This window comes from Budorcas taxicolor, chromosome 6 (genome assembly GCF_023091745.1).
Source record: "Budorcas taxicolor isolate Tak-1 chromosome 6, Takin1.1, whole genome shotgun sequence".
NCBI lineage: Eukaryota > Metazoa > Chordata > Mammalia > Artiodactyla > Bovidae > Budorcas > Budorcas taxicolor.
This window is the reverse complement of record NC_068915.1, coordinates 24873635-24896717: the sequence shown is the minus strand read 5'-3', so window position 1 is coordinate 24896717 and position 23083 is coordinate 24873635. Positions and strand designations below refer to the sequence as shown.

General features: G+C 39.9%; 1 protein-coding gene across 1 annotated transcript; it reads right to left on the bottom strand.

Annotated features, from left to right (window-relative positions):
• Positions 1-11373: 11373 nt before the first annotated feature.
• Positions 11374-16458, bottom strand: DDIT4L (DNA damage inducible transcript 4 like). The gene is made up of 3 exons (XM_052641972.1): positions 16303-16458; positions 15858-15997; positions 11374-13984 (listed from the first exon to the last, which is right to left on the bottom strand). The coding sequence occupies exons 2-3, from the start codon at positions 15946-15948 to the stop codon at positions 13494-13496; spliced, it is 582 nt and encodes a 193-aa protein (XP_052497932.1). The 5' UTR covers positions 15949-15997; positions 16303-16458; the 3' UTR covers positions 11374-13493.
• Between the last annotated feature and the right edge of the window lie 6625 nt (positions 16459-23083).

Here is a 23083-nt window from a genome sequence, read left to right as displayed (position 1 = left end):
CTAGAGAATTCTCTGAAACACAGTAAGAGTTGACCGATTATCTTTATTCTATTGCTGACAGAACATTGCAAAGTTGTGTTTTATATACCCTCCAAGTGGTTTTAGTCTGGATTTTAGCCTTGAAACAAGTTTATAAAATTCTCTCATTTTTTCCCCAGCAAAGTCAAATGAGCTATAATATGGTTTTTGATTTGAGATTTGATCTGTCTGCCTTTCCATTTTCTTTAGCATTTTTTGAATGGATTTATTAAGTTTAAAAAAATATGTATTTGAAAATCATTAACTAATATTATTATGTAGATAACTTGACCTAAATATCAGTTCTAGAAATAAGGTCAGAATTTAGTTATCTAGATGGTCAAGTTCCTCAGCAGCCTCTTCCAAATAGTCTGCATTCTTCAGCATGCTCCATCATATTTTTTCACATATTGTGTGTTCAGGCAATAAACATCATTTTATATTATTCTCTGCAAAAGTAAATGTATCACAAGACTAATAATATGTAATCCATGGTCAAATAGTAATGACTTTTGCATTTTATACTGTTTTCATCATTTATTTCATGGTTGCCCCCTATGGAGAGAATAATTGAATGCTGCCTATAATAATTGTTGCAGTTTACTCAAAGTATTTATACTAGGAAAAATTAGTGGTCCAAATAAATTCTCAGATTTTCATATCTCTTAGAGCGTGTTCCATGAAAGTATACTTGTTGGAAGTATGGACAATTCTAAAATAGATATATAGTTTGAATTTTGCTTTAATTTTAAATTGCCCACAGCCTTTTAAAATTTTTAAAAGTTTTATTTATTATTAAGTACAGAAAGAGATGTATAAAGTACATATAAAGCATAAAGAGTCAGGATTCAACAATATATACATGCCTAAGATGTTTAGAGATACCGATATATGTGGTTTACCTATTTAAGAAACCCAGGGATTCATGAGCACAAATTTCAGGAGAGTGGATATATCTGGAGTGACAAGAAAGTAAATGGAAATAATGAGGAGCTCACAGAAAAAAATTAAAGGTGATGGTAGAGATCTTTCTATAAAAGTTGGCGGTAGGCATGCATTTATTGTGAATCCTGACTCCTTATGCTTTATATATATTTTATATAACTTTTGTACTATCTCTGCTAGCACTGTTGATGTTTTCTGTGAGCCCCTCATTATTTCCACTTACAGCGTTATTCCTTCAGATATATCTACTCTCCTGAAATTTATGCTTATGAAACCCTGGATTTTTAAAATAGATAATCCACATGTATTGGAAAACTAAACATTTTAGTTTTCTATGTTTTTACATCATTAAGTAAGCAAAAATAGCCTATTTATTCTTTTCTGATTTCTTATTGCATTTGGTATTATATCCTAAAGATTCATCCAGATCCTTTATAATTTAAATTCCATTCGTTTTCACTATTATAGCTTGCAGTTTATGAGTACAGCACGATTCATGTATCCATTCTATAACTGATGGATGTTTGTGTTGTTTCCACATTATTCTTCTAAACAGTGTGATGATAAACTGCCAGTCTCTTGGCGCATGGGTGAGACAGTTGAAAGCGGTAGTCTTACAACTGGGAAATGAGTACAGGGATAAATAAAACACTTTCCCTGAGGTGTGTGAAACACAGTTTTAGGGTGACCAATTTCCAAAGCCTTTGCTTCTATGTATGCTCCTTCCTAAAATTAATCTCCCTGAGAACTTGCCTGAAATGCAGGTCTGACTTGCTCACTTCCCCTGTAACAAGCCTCTTAACCTCGCTTCACAAAAGACATGCTGCTCACTATTGGCCCATCTTACTGTAATGCTTTATTCAGGGGTATAATAACCTCTAGGGTACCAAACCGGAGAAGGCAACGGCACCCCACTCCAGTACTCCTGCCTGGAAAATCCCATGGACGGAGGAGCCTGGTGGATGAAACCATTGCTCTAGGACAGTCCTGAGAAAGCTAATTATTTGAACGTCTGTATAATGAGTGAATTTGTGTACCCGCCAAATCCGTAGGTTGCCGTCCCAATGCCTTGTACCTTAGTACTGCGACTATATTTGGAGACAGAGTTTATAAAGAGATAATCAAGTTAAAACAAGGTCTTTAAGGTGAGTCCTAATCCAATATGACGGTTGTCTTTATGAGAAGAGCAGATTACACAAACGGTACAGAGGGAAATATGTGAAGAAAAACAGAGAACGCTGCCATCCATAAGCCAAGGAGAGAAGCTTCAAGGAAGAAGCGACACTGCCAGCATGTTGGTCTCACACTTCAAGCCTCCAGAGCTGTGAGGAAGTAGGTTTCCGTTGCTCAGGCCACCCAGCCTGTGGTATTTGTTATGGTAACTATTACTTCTAGGTAAGAAGTTCTTCTGCAAATCTGGTGGTCTTTAGTTCTTTTGACTTCAGTTAATTCAGTCACTCAGTCATGTCCGATTCTGTGACCCCATGGACTCTTTAATTTTCTTAAAGACATCTAGTCTTTCTCATCCTATTGTTTTTTTCTATTTCTTCACATTGATCACTTAGGAATGGTTTCTTAATTTTGATTTCAACAATTAGGAAATAAAGTCTTATTGAACTGTCTCTGTCTAAATCATCTGAAAATTTTTTTGGAAATATATATTCATATGACTTTGGCATATATCTTGAAAGTAGCTCAAATATTGATTACAATTATGTATTGTAATTGGCAAATTTTTTGTAGTTCCATCTACTTATTGGTACTAATAAATTTTCTCAGAGCTTATATCTGTAAAAACAAAACATAGGAAATGGTGCTTGATTCTCTAATTCTAGCAAAAACAATATCAATAAATTAATTCACTAATTTAAAAGGATCATTTCACTTGCAAATCAAAACCACAATGAGATGCCATCTCACAGCTATCAGAATGGCTATTGTCAAAAAGAGCACAAATAATCTTGGTGTGGTGACAAGTGTTCCCACTTTGTACATTGTTGGTGGGAATGTAAATTGGTGTAGCCACTGAGGGAAACAGTATGGAAATTTCTCAAAAACTAAAAATAAAGTAAAAACTAAGCTACAATTACTACTAAAGTAATAAACTACTAAGGTGAAAACTAAACTACTATTACTACTAAAGTAATAAACTAAAAACTAACTACCATATGAGCTGGTAGTTCCAGTCCTGGGTATGAAAGTGAAAGAGTTAGTCACTCTGCTGCGGCTGCTGCTAAGTCACTTCAGTCGTGTCCGACTCTGTGCGACCCCATAGACGGCAGCCCACCAGGCTCCGCCGTCTCTGGGATTCTCCAGGCAAGAATACTGGAGTGGGTAGCCTCTCCCTTCTCCAGGGGATATTTCTGACCCAGGGATCAAACCAGGGTCTCCTTCATTGCAAGCAGATTCTTTACCTCACTCCTGGGTATATATCTAAATAAAACAAGAAAAGTAATTCAAAAAGATGCATGCACCCCAATGTTCCTAATGGAATTATCTATAATTGCCCAGATATGGAAGCAGGGTTTGTCAGGTGGTGCTAGTGGTAAAGAATCCACCTGTCAATGCAGGAGATGTAAGAGATGTGGGTTCTATCCCTGGGTTGGGAAGATCCCCTGGAGGAAAGCATGGCAACCCACTCCAGTATTCTTGCCTGGAGAAACCCCACTGACAGAGGAGCCTGGCAGGCTGCAGTCCACGGGGTCACAAAGAGTTGGACAGGAATGAAGCGACTTAACATTCATGCCTGCACATGGAAACAGCCTATAGATGTCCATCCACAGATGAATGGATAACGAAGATGTGGTGTAGATAGTTAGATAGAAACACACAATGGAATACTACTCAGCCACAAAAAAGAATGACATTTAGTCATTTGCAACAACATGGATGGACTTGGAGGATGTTATAATAAGTGAAATAAGTTAGAAAAAAGCGAGTACTATACGGTATCACTTATATGTGAAATATAAAAAATATAACAAACTAGTGAATATAACAAAAAAGAAACAGACCCACAAATATAGAGAACAAACTACTTAGTAGTTCCCAGTGGAGACAGATAAGGAGGAGGGGCAATATAGGGGTAGGAGATAAAAAATTATAAACTAATATATATAAAGCAAGCCACAAAGGTATGTGGTAGAGCACTGGGAATACAGCCAATATTTAAAAATAACTATAAATGAAGTATAAACTTTAAAATTGTGATTATATTGTACATCTGTAATATATAATATGTCAATTATACTTAAATTAAAAAATGTAAGAAAACGAAAAATTTAGAAATCCAGCAATTGTAAACTATTAGGCTAATTATGGTAACTCAGTTAGATAGAATTTGAGTCTGAATTTGGTAATAAGGAGTTCATGATCTGAGCCACAGTCAGCTCCTGATCTTGTTTTTGTTGACTATATAGAGCTTCTCCATCTTGGGCTGCAAAGAATATAATCAATCTGATTTTGGTGTTGACCATCTGGTGATGTCCATGTGTAGAGTCTTCTCTTGTGTTGTTGGAAGAGGGTGTTTGCTATGACCAGTGCATTTTCTTGGCAAAACTTGATTAGTCTTTGCCCTGCTTCATTCTGCATTCCAAGGCCAAATTTGCCTGTTACTCCAGGTGTTTCTTGAATTCCTACTTTTGCATTCCAGTCCCCTATAATGAAAAGGACATCTTTCTTGGGTGTTAGTTCTAAAAGGTCTTGTAGGTCTTCATAAAACCATTCAACTTCAGTTTTTTCAGCGTTACTGGTTGGGGCATAGACTTGGAATAACTGTGATATTGAATGCTTTGCCTTGGAGACGAACAGAGATCATTCTGTCGTTTTTGAGATTGCATCCAAGTACTGCATTTCGGACTCTTTTGTTGACCATGATGGCTACTCCAGTTCTTCTGAGGGATTCCTGCCCACAGTAGTAGATATAATGGTCATCTGAGTTAAATTCACCCATTCCAGTCCATTTTAGTTCGCTGATTCCTAGAATGTCCACGTTCACCCTTGCCATCTCTTGTTTGACCACTTCCAATTTGCCTTGATTCATGGACCTGACATTCCAGGTTCCTATGCAATATTGCTCTTTACAGCATTGGATCTTGCTTCTATCACCAGTCACATCCACAACTGGGTATTGTTTTTGCTTTGGCTCCATCCATTCATTCTTTCTGGAGTTATTTCTCCACTGATTTCCAGTAGCATATTGGGCACCTAATGACCTGGGGAGTTCCTCTTTTGGTATCCTATCATTTTGCCTTTTCATACTGTTCATGGGGTTCTCAAGGCAAGAATACTGAAGTGAGTGGCTTGCCATTCCCTTCTCCAGTGGACACATTCCGTCAAATTCAGACTCAAATTGAAGAAAGTAGGGGAAACCGCTAGACCATTCAGGTATGACCTCAATCAGATCCCTTATGATTATACAGTGGAAGTGAGAAATAGATTTAAGGGCCTAAATCTGATAGATAGAGTGCCTGATGAACTATGGAATGAGGTTCGTGACATTGTACAGGAGACAGGGATCAAGACCATCCCCATGGAAAAGAAATGCAAAAAAGCAAAATGGCTGTCTGGGAAAGCCTTACAAATAGCTGTGAAAAGAAGAGAAGCGAAAAGCTAAGGAGAAAAGGAAAGATATAAGCATCTGAATGCAGAGTTCCAAAGAATAGCAAGAAGAGACAAGAAAGCCTTCTTTAGCGATCAATGCAAAGAAATAGAGGAAAAGAACAGAATGGGAAAGACTAGAGATCTCTTCAAGAAAATTAGAGATACCAAGGGAACATTTCATGCAAAGATGGGCTTGATAAAGGACAGAAATGGTATGGACCTAACAGAAGCAGAAGATATTAAGAAGAGGTGGCAGGAATACATGGAAGAACTGTACAAAAAAGATCTTCATGACCCAGATAATCATGATGGTGTGATCACTCACCTAGAGCCAGACATCTTGGAATGTGAAGTCAAGTGGGCCTTAGAAAGAATCACTACGAAAAAAGCTAGTGGAGGTGATGGAATTCCAGTTGAGCTGTTTCAAATCCTGAAAGATGATGCTGTGAAAGTGCTTCACACAATATGCCAGCAAATTTGGAAAACTCAGCAGTGGCCACATGACTGGAAAAGGTCAGTTTTCATTCCAATCCCAAAGAAAGGCAATGCCAAAGAATGCTCAAACTACCGCACAGTTGCACTCATCTCACATGCCCGTAAAGTAATGCTCAAAATTCTCCAAGCCAGGCTTCAGCAATACATGAACCATGAACTCCCTGATGGTCCAGCTCGTTTTAGAAAAGGCAGAGAAACCAGAGATCAAATTGCCAACATATGCTGGATCATGGAAAAAGCAAGAGAGTTCCAGAAAAACATCTATTTCTGCTTTATTGACTATGCCAAAGCCTTTGACTGTGTGGATCACAATAAACTGTGGAAAATTCTGACAGAGATGGGAATCCCAGACCACCTGACCTGCCTCTTGAGAAATCTGTATGCAGGTCAGGAAGCAACAGTTAGAACTGGACATGGAACAACAGACTGGTTCCAAATAGGAAAAGGAGTACGTCAAGGCTGTATATTGTCACCCTGCTTATTTAACTTCTATGCAGAGTACATCATGAGAAACGCTGGAATGGAAGAAACACAAGCTGGAATCAAGATTGCAGGGAGAAATATCAATCACCTCAGATATGCAGATGACACCACCGTTATGGCAGAAAGTGAAGAGGAACTAAAAAGCCTCTTGATGAAAGTGAAAGGGGAGAGCGAAAAAATTGGCTTAAGCTCAACGTTCAGAAAATGAAAATCATGGCATCCGGTACCATTACTTCATGGGAAATAGATGGGGAAACAGTAGAAACAGTGTCAGAATTTACTTTTTTTGGGCTCCAAAATCACTGCAGATGGTGACTGCAGCCATAAAATTAAAAGACGCTTACTCTTTGGAAGAAAAATTATGACCAACCTAGATAGCGTATTCAAAAGCAGAGACATTACTTTGCCAACAAAGGTCCGTCTAGTCAAGGCTATGGTTTTTCCAGTAGTCATGTAAGGATGTGAGAGTTGGACTGTGAAGAAGGCTGAGCGCCGAAGAATTGATGCTTTTGAACTGTGGTGTTGGAGAAGACTCTTGAAAGTCCCTTGGACTGCAAGGAGATTCAACCAGTTCATTCTGAAGGAGATCAACCCTGGGATTTCTTTGGAAGGAATGATGCTAAAGCTGAAACTCCAGAACTTTGGCCACCTCATGCGAAGAGTTGACTCATTGGAAAAGACTCTGATTCTGGGAGGGTTTGGGGGCAGGAGGAGACGGGGACGACAGAGGATGAGATGGCTGAATGGCATCACGGACTCGATGGACGTGAGTCTGAGTGAACTCCGGGAGTTGGTGATGGACAGGGAGACCTGGCATGCTGCGATTCATGGGGTCGCAAACAGTCAGACATGACGGAGCAACTGAACTGAACTGAACTGACACTTAGAATAAAAATTTTGGATGGCAATTAGAAAAATATAGCAGAAAGTATACTTTTCCAAAATTCTCTTAGATGTATCACAAGCAAAAAATGTTTGAAGAACACTGATATAGGTTTGATAACTAAAAATAGAATTGCTAACTCAAAGTATGTTTATCTTCAGCTTTACGAAATAGTGCCAGGCTGCATAGATACACATGTTGGCATGTTGAAATAGGTTTTTTTCTTTTGTATCTTCACCAAGATTTGGAATTTTCAGTATTTCAGTTCAGTTCAGTTCAGTCACTCAGTCGTGTCTGACTCTTTGCGACCCCATGAATCGCAGCATGCCAGGTCTCCCTGTCCATCACTATCTCCCGGAGTTCACTCAGACTCATGTCCATTGAGTCAGTGATGCCATCCAGCCATCTCATCCTCAGTTGTCCCCTTCTCCTCCTGCCCTCAATCCCTCCCAGCATCAGAGTCTTTTCCAATGAGTCAACTCTTCGCATGAGGTGGCCAAAGTTCTGGAGTTACAGCTTTAGCATCATTCCTTCCAAAGAAATCCCAGGGTTGATTTTCAGAATGGACTGGTTGGATCTCCTTGCAGTCCAAGGGACTCTCAAGAGTCTTCTCCAACACCACAGTTCAAAAGCATCAATTCTTCGGCGCTCAGCCTTCTTCACAGTCCAACTCTCACATCCATACATGACCACTGGAAAAACCATAGCCTTGACTAGACAGACCTCTGTTGACAAAGTATTGTCTCTGCTTTTGAATATGCTGTCTAGGTTGGTCATAACTTTTCTTTCAAGCAGTAAGCGTCTTTTAATTTCATGCCTGCAATCACCATCTGCAGTGATTTTGGAGCCCCCAAAAAGTAAATTCTGACACTGTTTCCACTGTTTCTTCATCTGTTTCCCATGGAGTGATGGGACTGGATGCCATGATCTTCATTTTCTGAACGTTGAGCTTTAAGCCAATTTTTTCACTCTCCTGTTTCACTTTCATCAAGAGGCTTTTTAGCTCCTCTTCACTTTCTGCCATAAGGGTGGTGTCATCTGCATATCTGAGGTGATTGATATTTCTCCCCACAATCTTGATTCCAGCTTGTGTTTCTTCCAGTCCAGCGTTTCTCATGATGTACTCTATATGGATGTGTATACATTGGTGTCTTGTGGTTTCTCTCTCATTGTGCTTTTAAGTTGGATTTCCCTATTTACTAATTAGGGTAAGCATCTTTTCATATGTTTATTACCATATAGGTTTCCTTTTCTATAGAGTGCCATTCAAGCTTTTGCAGATCCTTTGTTTTTTCTTTTGAGTAGTTTGTGTTTTTCTAATTTCTTTGAAATAATTCTTAACATTCTGGCTACTACCTCTTTTCAGTTATATGTATAGTATCAAGATACTTTCAATTCATGACTTATATTTTTATTCTTTTTTAGTGTTATGTGATAGACAAAAAGTTTGAAGGATTTCTTTGAATCTTAAGAAATCTTTTTCTACATCAAAATCATAAAAATATATTGTCATCTAAAAGCTTCCCTTTCACATTTAATTATTTAATCAACCTGGAATTGATTTTCATGCTTGCCATGTATGCATTCAATTTCTTTTTTTTCACATAGATAATTATTATAGTGCCATTTATTGGAATACACCATCATTTATTTGCTCATTGATCTAAAGTGCCAACTCTGTTACAAATCAGCTTTGCAAATACATATGTGTAGGTCTGTGTCTGGGCTCTCTTTTGTTTTATAGACTAACTCATCACTTTCTGTGTAGCAGAAATTCTGTTTTCAGTTCAAGCCTATTTCCTTCTGGGCATACTGTGCTACCACACTTCCCAGTCCCTCTTGCAGTTGAATGAGGCCATTTATGACTGAGTTCTATAGGGGATGTAGACAGAAGTTAAATACATGACTTCCACACCTGGCCCCAAGTTTCTCACAAGACCCTTCATAGTCTCATTTCGAGTTTGTGCCAGGTGTGGAGGACCCAGTAGGGCATTGTGAGTCCATAATCAATGGCAGAGTCTAGCCAGGAGTCTGGGATTTTAAACATCCCATGCTCCTCCTCCCAGTGCATCTTTGTGTATCTCTCCCTCCTCATCTGCTACTAGTGTGCCTTGGACGTTAGTTTTTATTATCACTTGTTTAAACTGATACAGACAGTGGAGACCCAAGTGCCTGAAGGTACGTGAGAAAGTAACCAGATCAACTGCAAAAAACAGGTGTAATGGTGCCAGGATTGACACGATGTCTTTCAAATATTTAGGATTTTTATTCTAGGCACAGTTCTGTTCTAATGAATGGTGAATACTGTCAGGAGTTTCCTCATTCTTTTCTACCTGAAAAGAAATCACATTAAGAATTCTTTGAACTTAAGGGCAAATGTTTCTGATGTTGTTTTTATAGTCCTTCACTGATACAGATAAGATGTCTATGCTCCCTAGAGCAGTTGGAAGCAGCATTGTGAGCACAGCTTGAAACCAGCTTTTTTTTTTTTTTTTGTCTGCAATTCATCTTAATTGTGGCACACAGAATCATCTCTAGTTACAGCCTGAGGGGATCTTTCAGTTGGGACTTTCGAACTCTTAGCTGTGACACATGGGATCCAACTCCCTGACCAGGCACTGGACCACCAGAGAAGACCCCGCAAAGCAGCTTGGTTTTATACCTTGGTTCTCTTGCATAACTTGGTGTGTTGGGCAAGTTACTTAACCTCTCTGTGTCTTCTCATTTAGCCATAAGATGGAGATGATAATGATCTCATTCCATAGGGCTGATATGAGGAGTAAATGAGATGGTTTATGTAAAGCACCTAGAACAGTTAGGCAGCCTAGATGTAGCAAGTCTTATTAAATGTGGGTTATATAGTGAGAAATCCGAACTAATGACATATATTTGAGGAGACAGAAAAGATAGGTGGACAAGATTAAAAATTCAAATTGATGAATAATTGTGGAATTAGAGATATGTTGCTCTAATAGGATATTCTGGTAAAAATTAAAATATATACTGGTCTTGCCATCTGATGTATTTGTATCCGGGTATTAGGAAAACTACAGAAAAAGCCTATACACAGTGAGTTTTTTTTTTAAGACAGTAGCCAAAGGAGCTTAAATTATTAATGTCTTCCAGTGAAAAGTATTATTGTATTTGAAAAACTATGAAGTGAATGACTCTTACACTAGCCAGTTCAGTTCAGTCGCTCAGTCATGTCCGACTCTTTGCGACCCCATGAATTGCAGCACGCCAGGCCTCCCTGTCCATCACCAACTCCCGGAGTTCACTCAAACTCAAGTCCATCATGTCGGTGATGCCATCCAGCCATCTCATCCTCTGTCGTCCCTTTCTCCTCCTGCCCCCAAACCCTCCCAGCATCAGAGTCTTTTCCAATGAGTCAACTCTTTGCATGAGGTGGCCAAGGTACTGCAGTTTCAGCTTTAGCATCAGTCTTTCCAATGAACATCCAGGACTGATCTCCTTTAGGATGGACTGTTTGGATCTCCTTGCAGTCCAGGTATTCTCAAGAGTCTTCTCCAACACCACAGCTCAAAAGCATCAATTCTTTGGTGCTCAGCTTTCTTAACAGTCCAACTCTCACATCCATACAGACCACTGGAAAAACCACAGCCTTGACCAGACGGACCTTTGTTGGCAAAGTAATATCTCTGCTTTTCAATATGCTATCTAGGTTGGTCATAACTTTTCTTCCAAGGAGTAAGCGTCTTTTAATTTCATGGCTGCAATTACCATCTGCAGTGATTTTGGAGCCCCCAAAAATAAAGTCTGACACATAAGCACATGCAATTTACAACTAGAATGTTATAATGAAGGGTACAAATAGCCTTTGTCAAAATGGAGATAGATACTTGTTCTAAAAGCTTCCCTCAAATACTGTCAAATATATTTTAAGGTGATCATTGCATAACTCAGAAAAGACAAAGTGGACAAGAGAATTAAAAATATATGCTACTTTATTGTCAAAATTGACAAACTTAATTTCCTTTAACAGGAATATTTATTTAAGGGTCTCTATAAAGCCATCACTATTTTGTGAGTATAAAAGACAAGAGGGTCAAAGACAACTGTTAGTGGGGAAAGGACAACAATTCTACATGCAGGCCAGATTCCTCACCCACAGAATCACAATGACCTTCAGAGCCCTAGGCAATAACAGACATGCAATACCAACTCAACTGATCTTGGCCCAGTCTGGTAAGATTCGCTTTGCACTATCTTTCCAAGCACTTGAAGAGTTCCGTTTGTTGGAACACTGGCTGATTTGAATAGTGAAATTTTAGATTATTTACGGGATTAGAAACAGGATCACATCTGCTTTTGAATTACACTAGGATGAAGCTGGAGAAGGCAATGGCAACCCACTCCAGTGTTTTTGCCTGGAGAATCCCAGGGATGGGGGAGCCTTGTAGGCTGCCGTCTATGGGGTTGCACAGAGTCGGACAAGACTGAGGCGACTTAGCAGCAGCAGCAGGATGAAGCCATGGTCCCTACAATGCTGGCCTCAGGTATGTAAAGTCCTGCCAATAGCTTGGGCAGGAGACCGAAATAAGCTCCTTATCCATGACCGACAGCAAGGATGTGAAGGTCTTCCTGAATGAACATTATAATGTGGAGGCTATGCTCTGTCCTTAGCATCAAAAGATAAGGATCTAGCTAGTTGGAACAAGAGAAAAAAATAAAGGCCTTTATTGTTCCCTTGAGACAGGTGTCCAAGGATGAAGAAGCTGCGTGTGCATGCACTGGTTATCCAGATCACAATTTTCATTCTCTGTACTATAAACCAGATGTGTGTGTGCACCAAGTCGCTTCGGTAATGTCCAATTCTGTGTGACCCCATGGACTGCAGGCTTCCAGGCTCTTCTGTCCATGGGATTCTCCAGGCAAGAATACTGGAGTGGGTTGCCATGCCCTCCTCCAGGAGATCTTCCCAATCCAGGGATTAAACTCAAGTCTTTTATGTCTTAAGCATTGGCAGGTGGGTTCTTTACCACTAGTACCACCTGGGAAGCCCATAGATCAGATATACATAGCCAAAGGAGACCTTGTAAATAGGCCCATCTTAAAAATTAAAAGTAATGGTGTGCAGCTCTCTTTGAAGTTTTAGGTTGCGGAAGTTTCCTTCAGTTCCCAGGAAAGGCCAAGGATGAGACAACACTGATATGTTGAGATGGTGATATCTGAGATTAAGTATATGTAAAAGTAAAATGAAGCTAGATTATCAAGTGAATGAGAAAGGAACCTGAACTCACTTATCCTTGTATACACTTACCATTCACTCAATAGAAGAGGAATCACTACATGCAAAAAAAATCAGCGTTTTCCATTTTTCTAGTTTAAAGATAAATACTTATGAACTAGAAAAACTGAGCAGGTATTGTACCATATTATTTAAAACAATACTGAGGTTACTGAAATGGTAGCTCAAATTTTTGCCATCTCTTTGAAACAGAAGAGTGGAGAGGATGCAAAGAAACAGCCGTTTGTAACTCTGTTCTCAATTCAAGATTCCTTATTCACTTTTGCATGAGGTTAGAATCTAATTAAGCTCACCTACTTGATTAATTTTATCCTCCTGTATAAGAACTCTTCAAATTTGAGTAGGGGCAGGAAATGGGTAGTATGGGCTTTTGGAAATTTCGATGGGCTAAAAAGCATTCATATAAGATTCTGTGATTGAGAGGATCACACTGAAAACTTACAGAAAAAAAGCCATATGAAAATCAAACTAGGCAAAGTGGGTTTCTACAGTCTATTAGCAAGACTACCTGGAAAACTTGTGGAGTCAAATAAAAAACTACAGTGTATTGCTTCTTTTCTTATTCTATTCTATTCCGTTTTATAAAAACTGTGGTAAATGCAGACAATGTACTGGTCATTTCTCAATAGCCCCAAATAAGCCCTTCAGCTGGGGTGGCTGTGAATATGAAACACAAGGAAGATGATTTCAGTTTGGTGTGCCTTGCGGAGAGCAGGCAAGGCAAGCTACAATGACTTTGGGCGGCTGTGAAGTTTTTATTACCCAATCATAAAAAGGACTCTTTCAAGTGCTTCCCTTTTAGCACTCTTCAATGACTGTTGTGCCAATCAAGGAGTAAAGCTTTTTCTTAACAAGTCGGAATCCTGAGCTCAGGATCAGAGTTCGCCTGAGGCCAGAGGAGAAGCGACCTCGACTAAAGAAAAAATCCCTGAAGCTCGTCCATGAGCAGGTCTCCTGCTTAAACACCAGGGTGAGCTCAAAGGTGGGCACCACGCTAGAATCACACACAATCCTATCCAGCTTTTTACATACATTTTCAATTTCCAAGTTCACGTGCATAACACAGCCCCGCAGACCACAGGGCTCTGTGGAGGAAAGTCTCAGGACGTCTTGAGCAATCCTCTGGGTCAGTTTCTCAGGAACAAGGACTCTGGAGCAGCCAAGTTTGGTGTGCTTAGATTTGGACAGACAGTTCTCCAGCATTTTTATCAAACTCTGGCAAGTTGTCTCCTCAAATACCACCTCATTGAGGTTGGGCTCAGGAACAACATAATCCCAGTAGTCAAAATCTGTGGAAAATGGAAGTTTAAGATGAAAACAAACAAACAAACCCAGGAGCAGGAAAAACACACCCAGGTTTGGCAACGCTGTTTATTTCTATCTATCAGATCTACTCTTCTGACATTTGTTTGGAAGTCATTTGATCTCACTTTGCTGTTAACTGTCTGAGTAACAAAGCAAATCAACTGACCTGACACTGAAAGTTCATCTATGAAATAAAGGTTTTGATAAATAGGGTAGGTAGCCTATCACCATTTTTCAATAAACTTATATGTGAGTACACACACACAATCCTAAAGAGTATGTAACCAAATCTATTCATGGCTATTTTAGAATACTAGTGATTTTCTTTTCTATCTTGCTTCCTGATTTGCTTATGGGGGGTTTCAAGTTTCCTTTTATAGAGACTATGCATTAGGTTTGGACTAAAAATGTTAATAATATTTTTGGGCTAAGGATTGTTACTTTCTAAGAATTCATTCATTTATTCTTGTAAAACAGTTTTTTTTTTTGCTATTATTCTTTAGTGATGAACTTAAAATGACCTTGATGATGAGCTATATTAAACATCAATTAAATTTGTGTTTTCTTTAAAAGTCTTTACTGGAATAACCTGTAGATCCCAATTTTAGCTTCAACCTCTTCGATTAAAAATTGCCCACAGAGAAGACTTCTGAGGTTCGCAAGGATATTTATAACTGGCTGGGTGGGTTTTTTTGTTTTTTTTTTTTTTGAGCCAAGCAAAACAAAATAGTCCTAGGAAAATAAAATTAGATTTGCTCAAAGGAAAAGAGATAGCTCTGCATTTGGTCACCTACCTTCCAAATTAATCCTACCCCTTGGCAGGATGCCACACCACACAGTCAACTGAGCAGGTCACAGGCAGATGCCCTGTGGGCTCCCTGCCTGAAGCCTACTGCATCTTTGTTGGCTGCTACATCACTTATATACTTAGATCACTCTGTGTGTGTGTGTGTGTTTTTAATAAATAAAACAAATGCACTCCAAATTATAAGGCTCTTTTTTAAAAAAAAATCTATGTTGAAGACAGAGAATTTTAGAGCTTTGGCTTACAAAATTAGATCATCAACCACTTCACCTTCTAAATGAGGAAGGCCCAATGATCTTAAGCAATTGATCTACGTCCACACAGATTCTGAGTGGCAGCACAGCATGTTAATTTAGACACTGTTACAAAATTACAAGACAATATGTCCAGCATCACTGCAGTTTTAAAGCTTCCCTTGGCATTAAAAAATGAAATAATGGGCATATCCACAGATAGAATACTACTCAGCAACCAAAATGAACACGTACTGATAGAATCAACAGCATGGAATGGATCTCAAAATCATTAGGCGGTGGGAAAGAAACCAGATACAAAGAGTACATATTACACGCTCCATTTGCATGTAGTCCTAGAGCTAAAAGTAATCTATAGTGACAAAAAGCAGATCAGTGTTTCCCTGGAGACAGGGGAGAGGTAGAGTGGGTACAGCAAACGGGTCTGTGGGGCTTTGGGGGCAGAAGGTGATGGTACTGGTTACCCAGGTGAATACCTTTGTCAAAACACACATAACTGTATACTTAAAATTCACCATAACTTCACAACCATGTGGGGTAGGGGCCGGTATAGTTTTTAATCCCAAGGAGTCTATCAGCCACAGACTAGACCAGGTAGCCCTTGGGATTTTATTTTTTGCTTCTTTTGATTCTCACTATCATAGACAGAAGATGCTGTTTTAAAGAATCTCTTTAAGATGGATTTTATCGCATCTCCAAAATTCAAGGAGAGGGTCCACACGGCATGCCTGCCAATCTCAATCCATCCAGGGAATGAGGCCTTTGGAGGGAAGAGAGGTAGGCGGTTGGGAAACTCACCGTTTAGCAGGCTCCCCGGGTGGAAGCCATGGTCCAGCAACTCTGAAATGCTGGCCGGGTTCTTACTGCTCAAGCTGCCAGTTGCAACCATGGTCAACGGCTCTGTTTCCCTCGCGGGGCGGAACGGCCTTTCCGGGGAGCTAGAAAAAGGAGGCAAGAAGGACAGATTTGCAAAAGCAAGCAAGACGTGCAGGAGTTCCTAAAATGCCCAGCGTCCCCGGAGCGAACAAGGCGAGGCATTCATTTTCCAAAGGGGTGGAATCGGCCTCTGCAACTCAGGTTCACAAAACCCTGGGAGCAAAGACGCCAACTAACAGCCACAATCTTCAACTAACTCAAAGTTGGCAAAACTCGGAACCGATTTGCCCCGCGGAGGTCACCCCTGAGCCCAGAGGAGCGGAGCCCCCGCCCCCATTCCTCCCACCCAGGCAGCCCCCGGCCTCACTTGCTGGAGGTGCGCCGGGGCCGACGTGCTCGCTGGTCCAGCAGCAGGTAAATCGAGGCCGGCCCTGTCTTCAGGAACCCCCTCCCTCGGGGCCTCAGTGACCTGTGGGCCCAAGCAACCAGCGGCACCTTGCTCGTCCCCCGCCCCGCCGGTTCAGGCTCCACTAAGCTGCATCGCCGCGGGGGCTTTGAGCACTTTATATGCCCAGCCTCCTCACCCGGTCCCGGCCCGCCCACCTGCACCGCCCCGCCCCGGGCTCGCGCCCCGCCTCCCCGGGGTCGGGTTGCATCTCCACCCGCACACTTCCAGCCTCCCCAGGCGAGCCGCTGGGAGTTAAGGAAAAGTTTGCGGTAGGGTTGACACCTGTTGTTTTTTGGGGTGGGCCACGGGTCACCACGAGTGCAATCCTGGGTGCACGACTCGCCCCAAACTGATCGCTCGCCTCCGCCACCAACCTGGATTCTTGGGTGCGACCCCTCTCCCCAGCGTGTGCACACTCACTCACGCTCCTGATGGCCTCGGTGAGGTTCTGTCCCGGAGAAGCGGGAAGCTTTCTGACTTTGTCTGTGACCGTGACCCGAGTCTTTGCTCTGACATGCCGAACACTGTGCTTAAATATGTTTAGCTGTTCAACGGGCACCATTTATGCACTTAGTGCTGGCCTCTGACGGAATTAATTCTAATCTGCTTCGCGTCCCAAGGTTTCTGTACTCTCCTTTCCCGCACGCGGTCAGCTCTAGCTTGCCTTCCCGCATCCGAGGCTCCCCAGCCTGGGGTCTTCTCGGCACCTTCCTAGCGTTTCATCTATGACTAATGCGTTTTCTCCGGGAGAAGGGTGAGCCTGTTACTCTTCTAATTAGACCTGGCTCCAGAGAGCCAGCAGCTTGAATGAAGGGGAGTTTGCCAAGAAACTAAACAAAACCTTTAGTTGGTAGTTTTATTCCTAGTTTTTTTTTTTTTTTTAAACAGAATCTCTATAGTGGCGGTATCAATTTACATTTCCTCCAACAATGCAAGAGGGTTTCCTTTTCTTCACACCCTCTCTGGCATTATTGTTTGTATATATTTTTGATGGTGACCATTCAAACCAGTGTGAGGTGATACTCCATTGTAGTTTTGATTTGCATTTCTCTAATAATGAATGTTGTTGAGCACACTTTTCGTGTGTTTATTAGCCATCTGTATGTCTTCTTCAGAAGAATGTCTGTTTAGGTCTTCTGCCCTTCCTGCAATTAAAAAAAAAAAAATAGTGGGGTTTTAGCTGCTTCCACTACCTGTCTAGGTTTCTGGGAGCAGTTGTGGTTCTCGGAGACAGAAGCTCCTGGCCAGCCCCATTAGGGGAAGGAACTTGGGCATGGGCAGTCTTGAGGGGCTTGAGGGAATGAAGATACAGTGTTTTATATCCCTGTGAAGCTTGATGTCCTGTTCTGAACCTGAGCACACAGTGGAACAGAGGAGTGCGGCAGGGTCAACACCCTGGCACAAGCCATCAGCTACAGGTTCTGTGTTCTTCCACAGTGCCTAAGCTTGCCTGTTCACTCCCTGGTGTGCCAGTAGGAGATGATCTGGTCAGAGGGAGCTTTCCCAATGACAGTGGTGGGTCAGGAGAGGAAATGGAGGGGATGCTTCAGGGAGAAGACTTTCTACAAGTAGGAGGTGCTACCCTTGGCTCTCAATCCTATAACCTACAAGGATCTGTGTAGGGTAGGGCCTTGAGAAGCAGTTTCAGCTGGCCAGACTGAAAACTCTTACGAAGTAAAACAACAGCAGGAGGGGTAAGGAAGGTGTGATAAACAGATCAGTAGAAGGACACTGGGAGGCAGAGCAGCAGAAAGCCAGCTCCACAGTCCATTTTTAACTCGGCTTAGGCAGCTGCGTGCTGCCTGAAGGTCAGGGAGCCAAGGGAGGAGATGCTGATAGGCAGATTTCCACTTCTACTTCAGCAATAGAAAAGGGCCAAATAGACAAGCCAGTTTAAGCCAAACACTTGCAGTGCAAGTGTGGTCAGGACCAATGGATGGTCAAGTCGGGGAGGGCAGCTGCCTGGCAGCTGGGGGTAGGGTTAGGACACTACCCTCCTTTATCTGGGTGCCAGGGCTAATGAGGCTCACCTGCTTCTAAGGAGAGTAATTCGGATTGATATAAAAAGTGATGTGAACCTATACTAGTGAAGTAAAGAAATGACCCGTTTCAGTTTCCTTAGGGTGTTTAGGCATAGGGCTTCTCAAGTGGCTCAGTCGTAAAGAATCTGCCCGCCAAGCAAGAGATACTGGTTAGAGATCCCTGGGTGGGGAAGATCCCCTGGAGGAGGAAATAGCAACTCACTCCAGTATTCTTGTCTGGAGAATTCCATGGACAGAGGAGCCTGGAGGGTTATAGTATGTGGGTTTGCAAAGAATCAAGACACTGAGTCACTGAGCACGCACGAATAAATTAAGTACTCCCAAAGGGCCAGAAAGATTATTGAACCTTATAGCAGCTACTCTCAGCTCACCTGAGTAACTGAAATTTTGCCAAGTCCCTGGGGATTTTACCACAGAAAATAATTTACTTATGTATGAAAGATGAATAATGTAATTTTTTTAGCTGAAAGGGCCTTGCTTTCAGAAATTATAGAACATAAGAAATTACTGATATAGAACACAGTTCCTGGGATAATGAATGGAAATTGTCTTTTAAAAATCTACTTAAAAAGGTAAAAAATTCATTCTGTCTCTGGTTTGCATGTTTTCAGGGTTAAATGAACAGAGCTGATTTTTCCAAAGGAACTATAGAATAGAATTAGGAAAAACTATTAGTAAGTGCCACAATAGTCTTGTCACAAGATAGTGTGTTAGAGTTTGTACTGTTGTGAATACGTTTAATTGCTTATAACTGAAAGTTGATCACATTGGCATACCTCAGGTGTTTACCAGATACAGTGATGAAGTTTATTTCATTGCTGGTTTGTTATATCCTTTCTAATTAACATTATAAAGATAGTGAGGGTGCTTACTGGAAATAATCATTGTATATGAAGAGAAAATCTAATTGATTAAATAATTGATTAACTTTCATACACCAATGTACTATAACAAGCTACCAAAATCATAGGCAAGGACTTTAACTTAAGCACGCTTGCTTTTTTATTATTACTATAATTTACTTATCTGTCTTCCCACAAAAAAGAGAAATAGCAGCAATGAATGGCAACAGTATATTCATCTGATGCATACACAAATATTTAAGTTCCATGCTTCCTCGTGTATAAATATAGTATTTATAATATCACTGCTTACATAAAGTGCAAATTTAAACTACCAGTGATTTTGTAAAAAACACAGACAATATGATGTTTTAATGTATTGTTATAGGAAATACTGGTATCTTGTGCATTTGTGATTTAGAGTGTTGAATATTTATTACTTGTTTTGCCAGCCTGTTTTCTCTTTTTATCCAATGTGTACCATTGTTCCTGAGCTCTTATTAATACATTTACATTTAGTGCATTGCTTATTTCATTTCATAAACTATGACACTGGAGGGGAAAATGACTGTGTTTCTTAATCTGTACAATAGATTCAGGGAGGATTTACAGAATATGAAAGTTGATCTGTGCAATATCCAAAGCCCCTTATCAAACTCATAAAGTTGTTGTGAGGATTAAAAGAGAAACCCTTATAATCAATTTAAAATAGTATCCCTTTTTTAATAAAATAAATCTGAGATCTTTGATTTCACACTGTCTCTGGCTTTCCTTAGTTGTGCTAAATTCTAACCCTCATGTGAGGTCTTAGAACAGAGCCTGTTACACAGCAAGTACTTAATAAGTGATAGTTATTGTTGTTGATTTTATTGTTATCTTGAAATTGTAGTTTTCTGGTTCAATGAAGTCAATGCTAGAGGGGCTACATGGGGTTAGAGAAGTATTGCTAAGGTAGAACACAATTTATGGTCTTTAATGTTTTTAGGAAATCTAGAAAATATTTGCCACTGATTAGGAAGACCTTTTTTATTAGAATATGTGCATAACTGTTTTGGGGAGTGGTGAAGGAGATCTCCCAATGATATGTAAGAAAATATTGTGAATAAAAAGTTACCTGATTAATGCTTCATATCTAGAAAATGGTTTCCTGGAAAAAAATAAAATTTATAGACATTTAGAATCATTGACTGTAAAACCATCCAGTTGTATCAAGATAAGTATGACATTCTGGATGAGATAGTTCATCATTATTTTTATTTGTCTTTGAGGATGTTCCACCCAATAAAATTTCCATTTCATCATTAAATATGCAATATGAGTTATTCTATGATATATTGAAAGATTTTCCATTAAGTAACATGGAGACTTTATTAAGTATAAGGCAAAAAAAGGTCCAATATAAAATAATATAATATCTACTGCTGCTAAAAGCTGAGAGAATTTTCCAGTAGCAGAAGGCTTCACTTCTCTAAATTCAAGCAGATAAATGGTTCCCATAGTGACTTATCTCTTAAAATAGTTGTATGACTTTTTTCTCCTAATAAACAATGGTATGTATTATCTCCTTTTAAATAAAGCAAGCTGATATGTTTAAATGCACACAGTCTCTACTTTTCCTTAATTATGCAAAAGTTTCGAATTCAGGTGCCTACATAAGGGAATGTCAGCCAAGAATGTGGAGGAGGTCTTCGACATTTTTCTAGGGATGCAACTTAAAACCTTGGCAAGCCCCAAATTTGAGAATACCAGAATGTCATACCTTTTCTTTGGAATTCTTATAAATAAAGCTATGCATTCATGTAGGTGCTGGTCCTTCATTGTTCCCCCTTCCTTTGCCAGCCTAGTGTCCTATTCTGGTGGACGAGCTTTGTACAGCTTTTGTTGCTCACATTTGTTTCCCAGAAAAGTTATAATTTGCTTCATGGCATAAATTTGGGGGATAGTATGAGAAGAGAGTTAAATCCCAAGAAAGCCCAATGGGCTAGATGGGGTTTCTGCAGAGTAGCCTTTAGAATATATCTGATCCCAATTTTGCAGATGTCAAGTATATTAAAATGAAAAAGCTTGACGAAGTCATAGAGAGGTTCCAGTTTTTGATATTTATGGTGTAGTAGTTAAACACATGGACTGTGGAGCCTGACTATTTAGGTGCATATCCCAGCAATGACACAGACTAGCAGTATAGACATCAGTAAGGTCTTTAACGTTTCTGTGACTCCATTTCTGTGTTTAAAATGGGAATTGTAATAACTTTACCTTATGAAGGGCCTTTGTGGGGATTAAATGAGTTAATACACAATGGACTCAATAAACATCAGCCATGATTATAACTGTGTATTTTTCTCTGATCTTGAAAAATCCCAATGCCCCAGTGATCTTGTTATAAAAAGGTAGCTTGAGGAGTGTGATGTCTGTTTAAGGTGTGTATAAAAGTGTATCTTTGTTACACATTCATTCATTGGTTGGTTGACATTCAGAAGTATTTATTGAATATTGATTCTCTGCCAGGCACAGAGAATGCAAGAGTCTCTATATCCTAGAGATTGTAGTTTAGAAAGATGTGCAGACAAATAAATACAAGATTACAATTAATGAGCCAAGTTAGGGGAGCTACAGTGCACTGTGGCAGTGCAATGATATAAGCACTAATATGTTCTGAAGGAGGTTTTATAGCGTTACTAGTCACCTTGTTTCATGGACCAGTAGCATGAACATCACTTAGGAGCTCCTAAGAAATGCAGAACCTCAGTCCTCAATCCAACTCAAACAGAATCTGCTTTTTAAAAAGACTCCTAGGTGATTCATATGGTATGCAGTTAAATTCTGGGAAGCTCTGCCTTTTTAAAAAAGTATTTATTTATTTGGCTGTATCAAGCATGTGAAATCTTTAATTGCAGCATACAAACTCTTAACTGTGGCATAGGGGATCTAGTTTCCTGACCAGGGATGGAACATGGGCTCTCTGCTTTGGGAGCATGGAGTCTTAGCCACTGGACTATCAGGAAAGTCTCGGGAAGCTGCGCTTTTAATTAAAGAGAATAAACAAAACAATAAGATGATCTAAGTATTTGTAAAACTTTGTCTGGGCCAATTAATAAAAAAGTATTTATTGAGTTCCTACTCTATAATAAGGCCTGGCCTTGATGAAAGGTGGTTCCCAGCTGGGCAAATGTTTGTGGAGTCTCCATAGCTCCTACTGGCCATCAAGACCTTGGGCTTGGCTCAAGAAATCATGCACAGCTATGAATAATATTATAGAAAAATAAGATCCTATTTAATAAACTTGACACACTATCAAACTCTAAACTGTTTTTAATCTTGATGAAATGGAAGCCAGTTATATAAAAAAGAAATGGGCTTAAATTGTAAAATGTATTTAAAATGATTGATTGGTGGAATGTTGAATTTGGAAACAACAAATTTGGAAGGAAGGGAGTAGTATAGAAAGATATATGTCTTATTGCCTCCAAATTTACTGGTGAGGGTAAGTACAGATATGCAAGTTTTCATCTCTTCTTCTGAAATCATATCATAAAATATACTTTAAAACATTGACTTGATGTTTTGAAATATTGTGCTGTGGTAAAGAACTATTTTAATAAATGATATACAGTAACAGAGGTTCTAAATCATAAATTGCTGAAGCAGCCTTTTGGGAGATGTCAATATACCTGGCCGCACACTGAAGTTGTGTGACATTATTGATGCATTGTATGAAGTTGAGCAATAAGTGGTACTTAGAAAATTATTTGTAGCAATGCATAATTACTTTGGCAGTAGATTTAGACGTCCATATGCTAAAAGCAAGACAGTGCT

What these genes read in the sequence shown, in the direction of transcription:
- DDIT4L (XM_052641972.1), bottom strand. Translation starts at nt 15,948, where the DNA reads ATGGTTGCAACTGGCAGCTTGAGCAGTAAGAACCCGGCCAGCATTTCA. An exon ending in CCCGGGGAGCCTGCTAAACG is followed by an intron (nt 13,985 to 15,857) that starts GTGAGTTTCCCA and finishes CATTTTCCACAG; the next exon opens with ATTTTGACTACTGGGATTAT.